This window comes from Bison bison, unplaced genomic scaffold (genome assembly GCF_000754665.1).
Source record: "Bison bison bison isolate TAMUID 2011002044 unplaced genomic scaffold, Bison_UMD1.0 scf7180017864299, whole genome shotgun sequence".
In the NCBI taxonomy this organism is placed as follows: Eukaryota; Metazoa; Chordata; class Mammalia; order Artiodactyla; family Bovidae; genus Bison; species Bison bison.
The window spans coordinates 1,005,569-1,019,057 of NW_011494871.1; the positions used below are offsets into that span (position 1 = coordinate 1,005,569).

The following is a 13,489-nucleotide window of genomic DNA, read 5'->3' on the forward strand; positions in this document are numbered from 1 at the left end:
AAGAAGAACTAAAGAGCCTCTTGATGAAAGTGAAAGTGGAGAGTGAAAAAGTTGGCTTAAAGCTCAACATTCACAAAATGAAGATCATGGCATCCAGTCCCATCACTTCATGGGAAATAGATGGGAAACAAAGGAAACAGTGGCTGACTTTATTTTTCTGGGCTCCAAAATCACTGCAGATGGTGACTGCAGCCATGAAACTAAAAGACGCTCACTCCTTGGAAGGAAAGTTATGACCAACCTAGACAGCATATTCAAAAGCAGAGACATTACTTTGTCAACAAAGGTCCATCTAGTCAAGGCTATGGTTTTTCCAGTTGTCATGTATGGATGTGAGAGGTGGACTATAAAGGAAGCTGAGCACCGAAGAATTGATGCTTTTGAACTGTGGTGTTGGAGAAGACTCTTGAGAGTCCCTTGGACTGCAAGGAGATCCAACCAGTCCATCCTGAAGGAGATCAGTCCTGGGTGTTCACTGGTAGGACTGATGTTGAAGCTGAAACTCCAATGCTTTGGCCACCTGATGCTCAGAGCTGACTCATTTGAAAAGACCCTGATGGTGGGAAAGATTGAGGGCAGGAGGAAAAGGGGACGACAGAGGATGAGATGGTTGGATGGCATCACCGACTCAATGGACATGGGTTTGGGTGGACTCCGGGAGTTGGTGATAGACAGGGAGGCCTGGCGTGCTGCGGCTCATGGGGTCGCAAAGAGTCGGGTACGACTGGTCGACTGAACTCAACTGAAAGTCACTCCACGTGTCAAGAACAGTGCGGAGAAGCTGCTATGAAACGACACGTTTCCTCTTTTGGTCGAGTTTTTATTAGCACACACACTGTTGACTTGAAGACCGCCCCCGCCCCCCGGGATGGCAACTCACACCCTTCACTGCCCCTCCCGCGGCTCACTCACCGCTGTCCTCTCCGTCCAGCGCTCGCTGCAGCCGGGCCGTCTCGCTGTCCAAGGTGACGGCCAGAGACCGCAGCTTCCCGCAAAAGCCTCGGATCGGATCCATAGGAGAGGCCGGCTCCCCGCCTCAGAGCTCGCGGCCGTTTGAATTCCGGCGCCGGAAGCGCCATTGGTTCCCGTAGCCGCGAACGGCCTTTCTCGCGATAGGTGAAGCCTCACGCGAGGAGACAGCAGCGGGTAGGACTGGGATCTTCCGGCATCCCACTTCCGGCGTCGTTCCCCGTGGTGCGGAGCGCGCCCCGAACGCACGGCGAGTGAGTGGGGCGGCGCGGCGTGAGGTGGCCTGCGGGAGGCGGCGGAGCTCCCCTCTCCCTTTTCCCGCATCCATCGCGCAGTCATCTCTTCTCTTTCCCTCGGCAGGCGCCATGTTCCTGACCGCGCTCCTGTGCCGCGGCCGCATTCCCGGCCGGCAGTGGATCGGGAAGCACCGGCGGCCGCGGACCGTGTCGGCACTGGCGAAGCAGAACATGATCCGTCGCCTGGAGATAGAAGCGGAGAACCACTACTGGCTGAGCCGGCCCTTCCTCACGGCCGAGCAGGAGCGCGGCCACGCGGCGGCCCGCAGGGCGGCCGCCTTCGAGGCGCTCAAGGCGGCGCAGGCCGCCAAGTTCCCCGCGCACCGTCGGCTGGAGGACCAACTCGACCACCTCAACGTCACCAGAAAGTGGTCCTGACCGTGAGCCCCGCCGGCCCCCGGCCCCGCACGCTCCACTGCCCGCAGGCGGGGCTCGTCCGTCCCTAAGGGACGGTGCAGGCATGGCCTGCGTCACAAGCGACACAAACGTCATTTGTACGAAGCCGCAATAAAGCTACCAACTGTGCTTTTTGGGCGTCAGTGCGAGATTCTTGTTGGGGTTTGATCACGCAGCCGTACCTTCTGTCAACAATAATTGACTAAACGCAAATGGAAAAAACGAGCTTTTTCAGTTAAACAGACTCAAGGAAATAACGTTTTCTGCTGAGATTTACCTCTAAAAGTGGACAACTGAAAATTACGTTTAGTAAAAGCTGAATTAAAGCTTTTTTGATAAACCCATCTGTATCTTTGGCCTAGGTAAGCTACAGTGTTGTCACAGTCAAGTAATACTTGTGGTTATTAGATTATTTAGAAAATAATAGTAGAAAATTAGTAGATTCTTATTTCTAACTCAACACTGTATGTTACCTGATTTTCAAGATGGCAAAAATCATAGCTATTCTTTCACTTTGTAAATACCAGTTTATAACAATAACAACAACTGTTCAAATACAGGACTTTATTTATTAATAAAGTAAATCATCATCATGATTTCGGGAGAAAAGTTTTAAAATGTTCAACCTTCACGTTAATGTAGGTTAGGCCACCCAAAGACAAAAAAGCAAAGATATCAAAGTCATGGTCCAGGGTTACACTCATGAGAAACAAATACAAGACTTATGGGACTTGATAAGTAAAAACAAACTGTATTCCAAATTCTTTTATATAAAAACATTAAAGATCACCTTAAAATAGTGTCCATCTTATGGGCATAGACTCATCTGCAATCGTACAAATATGATAAACTCAACTAATCACTTTCTGAAGCTTTTAATACAAATACAGTTCCTTGCTGCTTTATGCAACTCAACAAAATATAAAGTGAAGTCGTTAGAAAAATATGGACCTTTCTGAATCTATATTGCATTTTAAATTTAAATTGGAAAATACAGTTCAGATCATATGAAACATGATTTCAGGTTTACATATTAGCTGTATCAGAATATTAAATATGGTCTTTATTTTGGCTGAAATGCAAAAATATGGTTAATTTCTCAACAGGTTAAAAATACTTTGCATTGATAGCAGTGCTAGTCCTAGAACAACATGTAAGCAAAACATATTTGTAAGTCATTTGTCTTCAGCGCTGCAAATACGCAGATCCTAACACTAAGCCCTTATACGCATCTGCTTTAAAGATGATGGAAGGGAAATCTCACATAACTGAAAATCTGTAATTTAAGCAATGGGACAAACAGTCAAAATCTGCTTTCAACAGAAATAAAATTCAAGTAAACATTGCATATTTGATTTAAGCTAAGTTCAATTAACTTAGGACACACTGGGTCATAACCACTAAATATGTAAAACAATTAAAAAAAAAACTTCCACATGCAAAGATGAAACTGCTTTTGTAAGCGGTGCAAGTTTAGTGACCACTAAGCTGCAGCTGCTCTTTGGTTTGGCACAGTGACAGTGGTCAGATGTCTCAGGTACTGAATATTCAAGTCAGTTTGTACCCAGGTAAAACCAAGTTTCCTGTCTTAATTTGTTTTTAATGGCAATGGCAAGACCTGAAATTCAACTTTCCTTTCCTTAAATATCACAACTGTTCAAGTGCTTGAAGCAACAAAGATCGTACTAGTAAATTTTGACAGGGCTTCATTTTGACCATTTCACCCCAAAGGTTGGCAGCACTGATCTGTAGCAGCTGAAATACCAAGGAGACAGCCTTTCCTTGGTTCCCCTCCCACTGCAGGCCCTTGCTGAATAGTCATTAACATGTATGAATAAACTTGGTCAATTATTATTTAAAACATGGCAGACACTGGCCATAAATTAATTAAACCAAAGGTAACAAAGGCTTTAGCTGAAAATTTCTGAAAAGGTGCATACTATGTTATTAAAAAAGATGATGTTAAATGACAGAAATGGAAAGAACTCAAAAAGACCAAAAAGCACCGAGATAGGTTAAGGGGAAAATTAAGTTTCCTCAGTTGTTAATCAGGTGCATGCAAATCTTTTGACTTGAATATAGAAATGTCCATAAGAAGTACCAGGAGGACATTTCTGAAAGCAGGCATATACATTTAAACATTTACCATTTCCTTATAATAGGCAACTGCCAGACTAAAAGTGATGTTTCTGGTTGGAAACTGATACCCCTTAACTCTCATAAACATTTTCTAGAATCAAGATTATTAAGACTACCATGTTGAAATAAAGGTAGAAGCCATATTATAGTATTCCAAATTGTATTTTCAAAGCTAACTCATTCCTCTAGTTCGAAGGGGAAAAAAATTACTTCCTTTTAAAATCTAGTAATATAGCCTATGAAGTTAGACAAATCCTGTAAACTGTAAACCTGCAATAGATGGCTACAAGATTTATGCTACATTAGGAAATTATAGAGCTATCCCTAGTATACTGTTTGACATCCAAAAATATTTGTGGGACAAACGTAAAGTAAGGTATTGTGCAGAATTAGAAATCGAAGAATGTTAAAGGTTGTCCCATCCAAATCATTTATAACAGACCTTCCCCCACTCCCATTTTACAGATGAGAAAACGAACTGGGATATTTATAGATGCTGGTTAAAATCTACCCACTTCCAGCAGCAATCAATCCGTTTTGACTGAACAGTATAAACAGGAGTACCATCAGTACATTGTTCCTCCTTATAGGATACGAATTCTAATCTTTAGAGTTAATGCAGCAATTTCTGTCACATAGATTAGACTTCAAAAGGAAAAGGGGATAAGCGTCTAGGCAGAAAGGGGTTGCTGTTAGGAAGTCAGATTTAAAATCCTGCATATAAAAGTGAAATCCACCTCTTAGAGAATGGAAGTTTTGAATGACTGCTCAGGTGAGAATTTGTTTCTTGACAGTGGCTAGGGTTAACTGTTACACTGAACAGTTTTACCCTCCGTTCAAATGCATTTTAAGTTGCTGTCTAAGCTGTTACGGGATTAATGTAAAAAGTTTCAAAGCAAACATCAGTCTTTACTTGAAATTTGAAAGTCAACAGCAGGTAACACTGAAAACATATTTTAACAGCTTACTTATAGATTCTCTTTTTTCTTCTAGTCACTTCAACTCAATCCTACTGTGTCCAGTATTTCTATAGCACATGTAACCTTTGTTTCCCTACCCGTATAAATACCCATGAAAGTTCAACAAAAAAGTGCATTAAAAGCAAACACAAATGAAAAATTTCTTACACTGCCAAATTTTCTTTAAGCCTTGGGCACAAAACTACACATGGTTTAATTAATGCTTAGAACTAAGCCTTCAATGAATTATACAAATGTGCTCCAAATGATTATATTTAGGTATCTAAATCCTTCTGAGTGTTAATTTATAGCCAACAATAAAAAAATCTTTGTTAAAAATGTTGAAAAGTATAAAACAGTTAACTATAAATTAGCAAACACCAATCTTTTTTTAAAAAAGCAGTTAATTTCTTTCTTACACAGTACAAGCAGCAGTAATTTGCATATTATTATTCATTTTCAGCCACCATCCTGAGCTAGATATACTTAAGTTTTTAGCTTGTTTTCTAGAGTGAAAATTTATATGGGTACTAAGAAACAACTCTAATAATGTAACCCAGGTATCAAAAAAATGCATATGTCATGTTAACATGTGACCTGATAGCTCATATTATGGCATCTCATGTTATTACGAGAAAATGTTACTTCCAAAGGAAAATGAAGTCTCTTTTGTAGCTGTGAGTCAATGCTGAACAAATGGGCTCATTTAAGATTAAGGCATCTTCCCACTCTGGAGCAGTGCTTCTGTGGATCCAGCAATCTGTACAAAGGTTTCCTTTTTTAAAAAATATATCTTCGTTTATACTTCAATTATTTCATCCCATTGATCATTTTCTTGCAAATAAAACAGAAAATATCAGTCCACAATATGTTTTTATAAACCTACAAAACCAGAGAATTGAATTATTAAAACTTGATTTTATATTTTTAAAAATAAGATTGATTAAACAGTTCTCTGGGCTAAGGTATAAAGCTGCTAATATAATAAAGTAAATACTTTAATTCTGCTAATATGCTCTTAATAATAAAGGTTTTTAGAAGCTGAAGACAAGGGCCAGATCTCTCACTCTGTCTCCCTGAAGCCATCACATGAGCATTTTAATAGAGGCTGAGGCTTAGACTTTTCCCTTACTGTTAACCCGGGCCTAAGCTGAGGAGATTGCTACTGGCTGTCTGTGGGAATTTCAGTGAAAGTGAAGTTGCTCAGTCATGTCCGACTCTTTTCGACCCCATGGATTGTAGCCTACTAGGCTCCTCCGTCCATGGAATTTTCCAGGCAAGAGTACTGGAGTGGGTTGCCATTTCCTTCTCCAGGGGGATCTTCCCGACCCAGGGATCGAACCGGGGTCTTCCGCATTGCAGGCAGACGCTTTACCATCTGAGCCACCAGGAATTTCAGTGAGGATTCTTAAATAGGAGCATCAGCCATCATTCCACCTATACGCAGAAGAGTGCAGAGCCAGGACCGGGAGTCCTGTCTGAGGAGGACCAGCTCTCCCCGGAGCTGCCGGTGACATGTCATTATCGCGTGTGGCTTGGGCTGCCCCCTGCCTGCTGGGAGCCCCGACAAGGGCTGGTGATATGCACATGGGCTCCAGGTCCTTGTAAGGAACTGAATGCTAGTGACAAACACCCATGAAGCAGCAGATGTCCCAGATGAGATTACAGATGAGAACAGGACAACTGGGGTAATAAAGGTGTGTTGTCTTACATAGCTAAGTGTGTATACTTTGTTAGGCAGCGACAGGTAACCAATAAACACCACACGCAGGTTTTAAAAAACCTAACAGCTGCACATGATGCTTCTGAGCCAGTGAGCTCAGCTTCCACTGACACGTGCACAGCTGTCTTCTCGAGAGCTCAGTGTCCCTGCGGGTCAGTGTCAGCACTGCCCTCACAAGGGCTCCTAGTCCTATTTAAGTAAACCTGTTCTGGCTACTGTTGCTGGGCACAGAGGCAGCATCACTGGCCTGGGTACTTAGCTACAGAGAACTGCTTTCTGCTGCATCTTTTACCAGGTAAACAACATCAATGAACCTCTTAAGTCTTAGTCACTCTTCTCTGGATCAAATTTCTTCAGCACTGGGCAAAAGTCACCTTTTCCCCTTAAATAAATTAATAAGGTACCATTTACTGAAAAGGTTAGTTGTCTATATACCAATCCTAAACAATTTTTATTCATTTCTTCATTAATCTACCAATAAATATTCAGTAAGACTGCACTAGGAAAGGGAAGAAAACCGGGAGGTAGGCAGCTGTGACCTTTCAATCTGTCCTGAGCTATTTGATACCATAATGGAAAGAATGAGAAAGACTCAACTACAGACTCTTTTGAGAGTATGACATGCAAATAAAGGGCAATTTTTGGAGAAATTACCTTTATACTGTCTTACCTTGCTCTTATTCAATTGGTTAGTTATGAACAAGTGGTACTCAGTTTTCTATTGCCACTGTTACATGGTTATTTGTCCCTGTAAGCACATAATTATATATGACATGATAGAAAAAGAAGTATTAGGTTCCTAACTAAATGGTAAAATTGATGATCACAGTAAAAGCAAGTCTTACGTAAGCACTAAATAGGCTTCTGGTGCCAACCATCTGTCTGCTGTTAGAACCCAGAAGGAAGGAAAGCAGTGCTAAGATCTGCAAGTCTGGTTTTCACACTAGGTGAAAATGTCCACTGGCTCTAAAGATGTTTAGCAGCAGTCATTTCAAGTCCAAAAACCTGATTTTCCCTTGACTTCATACTGAGGGGCGAATAACCTGGATGAAGGCCTTAATGATGTTAAGAGAATTTAAATGCTGCTTAAAGCCAAATCAACAAGAAGTCAGAAATTCTGACAAGAAGTTTTCAAGGCTCTTTCCGACAGTTAGTTACAAATTGATTGTTAGTTACAAATGGATCTGAATGTCCATTTTCCTATAGTGCCAGGAGAATATTATTACTAGTGTTATTAAGAACCACAGATATGTATAAAGCTAGTAAATGGTCAGACTACCTATTATAAACCCAGGCCTGACTCAAAATCCCACTTCCATCTTACCCACTGTTCTAGAACGTATCCACAAATTCATGAAATGATTAAGAGTCATCACTAAAAGGTTAAAATATACTCAGTGCACTCTTTTTATACTAAGAAAAGACAGCCAAAGAGTACAAGGCATTCCAAAATTATTATCTTTTCGGGGACTTCCCTTGTGGTCCAGTGGTTAAAGACTTCACCTCCCAACGCAGGGGGTGTGGGTTAGATCTCTGGTCGGGGGCTAAAATTCCACATGCCTTGTGGCCAAAAAACCAAAACAAAACAGAAGCAAAGTTGTAACGAGTTCAATAAAGACTTAAAAAAAAAATATTTTCAAATAAGCAAAAACTATGACCCTAAAGAATAACCTTGTTTAAACATTATCCAGAATACTGTGCCTAAACAACTTTCTACATCTGAGGTGATGAAATACATGGCTGGATAACAACAAAGAAAAACAAAAAACTGTGAACCAAAAACACAGCAGCAGTCACTACACTTCTCACTGAACCCTCGCTTCCGTGAAAGCTCCAAGTCAACACTAACAGCCTACAAAGTAGACATTTTATTAAAAAGTTTCAAATATTTTAGTATTTTAAAATATCACATAGTGTATTTTGCTTTTTCCACATTTATTAAGTCTGGTGGTTTTAATTTTAAGCAGATGAAGTAATGTTTTCAGATGACAAATATTACCTGATCCGCCAACACCTTCTTCAGATCCACTCTCCAGCCACTGAGGGTCACTGTCCAACAGGCGGTTTTTTGATTCACTAAGCGGTTTGATAGGAAAGGGCTGATTTGAGCCAATACTGAAAGAAGAGCAAATCATTCAGTAAAGAGTTTAATGCTCGATTAAGGGTATTTAATTAATAAGCAGCAAATTAGTATTCCTTTTCCTAAATACGTAAGGGCAACGCATGAGATCTCAGCACTCTGAAAAAATTCCATCTTCAAAAGAAAAATATGCCCCCAACCCCCAATTAAATGGCTCCCTAGACCCAAGAATCTGTACTCAGCACTGCCAATGAAAACAATTAGGCAAAAGAAAAACAGCTTCAGAGGCCAATCTGAAATGTGTTTAACATGTTAATGTTAATCAAGAGCTGTAAGGTAGCACAGAACAGGTGAGGATCTAGGTCTGTGGCCAGGACAAAAAATTACCTGTCATTTCCCAAGTTTTCTGCTTTCTACCTCTGCAGTATAGATCTAAGGGGGAAAAATGATTCAGTGATTCAGTGCAGACTTATTTTTCTAGCTACGAGATCCAGGGAGGGAAGGGGTGGAGGAACACAAGAAGGAAGAAAAGGGAACTAATATTTTGGGGTATGCACTATGGGCCAGACACTGTGCTAGGTGCTTTCATAATCGCCAGCTTCACAACAACCCTGGAAATAGGATGAATCCTCCTTTCACAGAGCTGGCAGCTGAGGCTCAGACTAACTTGTCTAAGGCCCACAGGCCCACAGTAACTGTTAGAGCTGTGAGGTACCAAGGCCTTAGGTTCTAGGTTCTAAGGCCCATGTTTTAACAAAAGTAATCAATGACCCCTTATCCCCCACAGTTTATTTCTGGAGTAAATACATTTCAAGTGTTTCACTTTGACAGAGGTACCTCTATCTTCTTTAATCTAAAATGAACTATTTCTCTGAATTTATGAATCAGTGTGCTTGCCATACAAACTCTTGAGAAAATTTCCTCTAAGATGAATAAGAAAAAATTTTGTATTTGTATTTTTGAGTCCTCATTCATATTATTTTCACAGTCCAGTTAAAATCTGTTTATCAAAATAAAATGGAGAATAGAACAATGACTAACTTCTTTGAAAATGTAACTGATAGAAACCAACATAATCAAATCTCAAAAGAGTCTCTGTTTCCAGGAAGATGTAGCACAGGTGGGGGAGCTGTGATTCCTTCTCTGCCCAGACACTTCCAGTGACACGAGCCTGTCTTGGCCCAACTACTAACAGCAGGCATTCATTTTCTTACTCTCAAAGTGTTCCAGTTTGAATGGTTACCCTAAACATATCAGCTGTATGCATACATTGACCCTCAGTTAAAAACCTGAACAGAATTTATCTTTCCTGTCTCTGCCGGCTTGCCACATTCCTACTGTATTTATCTAAGTGTAACACACACACACACACAGATTGCTTTACAATGAATTCTGAAAAACTTAACAACAAGAAGCACACCTTCTGGCACTTTCACTTTGGTTTGAGACAGAAGCTTGCTCTGGATCCGTCCCCACAAGGCGAGTCGGAAAACTGCAGCCGTCACCCTGGCTGCAATAATGAAAAATACCAGTGATAATTTAATCATGTCAAGTTAAATCAAAGTGGTCAAATTTAACACCTATTTTTCAGAAGCATGGTATAAAGAGATTACTGTAACTTGTCATTTCAGAGAATAATTTCTAAGATTTCTAATTCAGAGGGTTATTAGACTTCACTGAGGAAGTCTTTCTTTTATAATTTACATGCAATTAAAAACAATATCTTCTATGACTATTAAAATTATGATGATGTAAAGTTATGATAACTTAAACAATAGATTCAAACATCTGGATAACTGACTTGCCTGTTACAATCATTTAAGATATCACAGATGCTCAAATTAAAATTCAAGATGTAAATTCCATATATTCATTCATTCAACAACATTCATTAAACAAATATTTATTGGATGGTCTAAGTAACATTTTAAATGTTAGGGATATATCACTGAATAAAAGAAAAGAAAATCTAAAAAAGTACAGCTATGCCTCATTTCCACATTCTTAAAACATCAAAACTGTGTCCAGTAGGGAGTTCCACTTCCAGCCAAGATGGATTAATGGGAAGATTTGACCTGCTTTCAAACAGCTGACAGACAACTGTTTTCCTAACAGGCCACACAGAACTGTGGTGTCTAAGAGAAGTGAAGCCAGCCAAGGAGTCGCAGTTTCTGCCAGAGCCTGAGCACCAGTGGGTAGGGGTGCGGAGGGGTTGTGTTGGCAAACAGGGCAAGGTGGTCTCACTGAGCTGAGGGGACAGAGCTGAGCAAGAGGAAGATGTGCAGATAAAGGGCTCCATGAATCTGCACAGGGATCTACTTGAGCCTTGAGATGAATTCTCAGCCACGCGTGTGAATCTGGGAAAAGAGCAACTGCACACTGGAGCCGCAGCGCACTGCCAGTGTCCACGCTGACCCGCCAGAGCAGAGAGACCGCACTGAACACCAGGATCTGGCGGGGACCCCAGTGGGCTCTCACCTCTGTTGTAGGATTAACTTGCCTGAGAGAAAACACTATTCTACACCAACCTAGCAAAGGTTAAAACAAGCCTCAGGAGGACTCAGCTGAAACTCAAGTAACTTAACAGTCTGCCAAAACAAAATCCAACATTCTTTAAAGGACAAATTTTAAATACTCAGAATTCGAAATGTCCACCATCCAGTCAAAAATTACTAGCATTAAAAAAAAGTCAACAGAAAAGGTTTAGAAATGACCATGAAAATCTGAAACACAGACTTAAATGAAGAGAAATGTAAGATATGAAGAAAGAACCAAATCGAACTTCTGAAGCTGAAATATATATATATCTAAAATCTGAAATAAAAAACCTCACTAGATGAGTTTTAACAGTAGACATTACAGAAGAAAAGATCAGTGAACTCACAGACATGTGATAGTAGAAACTATCTAACCTGAAGCAAAGAAAGAAGAAAGATGGAAGAGGAAAGAGAGGGACAACAGCAACAACCAGTGGGTCTCAAGGAATGTTTAAGAAAAACCTGAAAAGCTAGTGGGGGGAGGGCACAGGAAGAGGGAAGCAGGCAGCAAAAACAATAGAAAATTATATCAAAATTACTCAGACTTGATGAAAACTTAAAAATTTATAGATCCAAGAAGCCTAATGAACTCCAAAGAGGATAAACATAGGGAAAAGCATACAGAAGAACATAATAAGCAAACCACTTGTAACCAGTGATTCAGACAGAATCTTAAGGAGCCAGAGGGGGAGAGAGACAGAGTAATTTACAGGCACACCTCATTTTATTGTGCTTCATTCTGCTCTTGGCAGATACTGTGATTTTTATAAATTAAAGGCTTGAGGCAACCCTGCACTGAGCAAGTCTTCCAGTGCCATTTTTTGCAACAGCATTTGCTCACTTTGCATCTCTGTGTCACATTTTGGTGATTCTTGGAATATTTCAAACCTTCCATTAGCAAAAAGATCATGACTTGCTGAAGGCTTAGATAATGATTAGCAGTGTTTAGCAATAAAATATTTTTAAATCAAAGTGTGTACATTGTCCTTTTTTAAAAAAGACATAATGTTATCAAACACTTAACAGTCTATAGTTAGTGTAAATATTGCTTTTATATGCACTGGGAAACCAAAAAATTCGTATGACTCAGTTTATTGTGATACTTGCTTTATGTGGGGCCTGGGAACCAAACCTGCACTATCACTGAGGTGTGGCTGTACAAACAGTAGAATAAAGGTATTAATAAGAGGGAGGCTGATTTACTGACACAAACAGCATAAGCCAGAGGATAAAGGAACAACATCTTTAAAGAAGAGAAAAAAAAACACACGAGCCAAAAAACCCAACTGCCAACACTGAAATTTCTGTTTAGGAGAAAATAACCTTAAAAAATAAGTCTGTCAGAGTGGAAAAACCTGAATATGAGAGAAAATAGATAAAACACACAGAAGAGACTGGTGCACTTCAAGGTGAAATACAGGAAGAAGACTGAACGAGAAGTGAGCTGCCCACCAGTGAGCTGAGGCAGAGACCCCAGCTGGCTGCAGACATGCAGCTGAAGCCCCTGCAGTGATGTGGGAAGGGGGTGGCAGAAGAAATACTTGAAGAAACAGTGGTTAAAGGTATTTTTCCAAATTTGATGGAAGTTTAAGTTACAGAACCAAGAAGCTCAACAATCCTAAACACAAGAATCATGAAGAAAATGACATTATTTGCATGAAACTACTGATAAACAAATTGTATGAAACTAGAGGTAAACAAAATCTTAAACATAGGCAGAGAAAAAAGTCATATTACACAAATAGAAAAAAGATAATATCCACAAACTTCTCATCAGAAAAAATGCAAGCAATATCTACAATTCTATACCAAGCAAAAATGCCTTTCAAAAATGAAGGCAATTTGGAATTCCCTGGGAGTCTAATGGTTAGGACTCTGTACTTCCACGGCCAGGGCCCAGGTTCAGTCCCTGATCAGGGAATTAAGATTCCACATAGTGTGGCAAAAAAGAAAAAGAAGGCAAATATGTCATTTTCAAGCAAATAATAAGCAATACGGTTAATTAAGGGAAAAAAGAAAAAGGAACCCACAGCACTTATAAATATGGTACTTGAATTTCAAATACTTTTTCCTTTTTTATAATGACTTTTGTATATGGATGGCATAGGATGGCTGAAAATTTGGGAGAAAAGGAAATTACGAATCATTTTGAGCACATATTCTCATTTAAATTTGAGGTAAAAACTGCATTATGTGTTGGGTCTTCTTTGATTTAAGATACAACATATTATATAACCTGGAAGGAATGATGCTAAAGCTGAAACTCCAGTACTTTGGCCACCTCATGCGAAGAGCTGACTCATTGGAAAAGACTCTGATGCTGGGAGGGATTGGGGGCAGGAGGAGAAGGGGACGACAGAGGATGAGATGGCTGGATGGCATCACCGACT

General features: G+C 40.2%; 3 protein-coding genes across 7 annotated transcripts in view; 1 reads left to right on the top strand and 2 right to left on the bottom strand.

Annotated features, from left to right (window-relative positions):
* SKA3 (spindle and kinetochore associated complex subunit 3) overlaps window positions 1-1,093 on the bottom strand; it is a 17,331-nt gene extending 16,238 nt beyond the window's left edge. For both annotated transcript variants that reach the window (XR_826247.1, XM_010851195.1), the window contains exon 1: window positions 913-1,093. Coding sequence is in view for 1 of the 2 variants with exons in the window: in XM_010851195.1 (XP_010849497.1) it covers window positions 913-1,015 (103 nt within the window). In the remaining variant the exon portion in view is untranslated. The remainder of the gene's footprint in view (window positions 1-912) is intronic.
* A 43-nt stretch (window positions 1,094-1,136) lies between these two features.
* On the top strand, window positions 1,137-2,236 carry MRPL57 (mitochondrial ribosomal protein L57). Of its 2 annotated transcripts, none has more exons than XM_010851194.1 (2): window positions 1,137-1,223; window positions 1,305-2,236. In XM_010851194.1, the coding sequence occupies exon 2, from the start codon at window positions 1,335-1,337 to the stop codon at window positions 1,641-1,643; it is 309 nt and encodes a 102-aa protein (XP_010849496.1). In that variant the 5' UTR covers window positions 1,137-1,223; window positions 1,305-1,334; the 3' UTR covers window positions 1,644-2,236. The 2 variants fall into 2 exon arrangements, with proteins under 2 accessions (XP_010849496.1, XP_010849495.1); XM_010851193.1 differs by having other exon boundaries at window positions 1,140-1,223; window positions 1,330-1,791.
* The window catches only part of ZDHHC20 (zinc finger, DHHC-type containing 20), a 45,527-nt gene continuing 34,248 nt past the window's right edge, over window positions 2,211-13,489 (bottom strand). The window contains exons 10-13 of one of the 3 annotated variants that reach the window (XM_010851191.1): window positions 9,983-10,072; window positions 8,482-8,597; window positions 7,153-7,230; window positions 2,211-5,641 (exon numbers count right to left, since the gene is read on the bottom strand). In XM_010851191.1, the coding sequence (XP_010849493.1) occupies window positions 7,193-7,230; window positions 8,482-8,597; window positions 9,983-10,072 (244 nt within the window). In that variant the 3' untranslated portion in view covers window positions 2,211-5,641; window positions 7,153-7,192. The remainder of the gene's footprint in view (window positions 5,642-7,152; window positions 7,231-8,481; window positions 8,598-9,982; window positions 10,073-13,489) is intronic. The other 2 variants (XM_010851190.1, XM_010851192.1) reach the window with 2 other exon arrangements.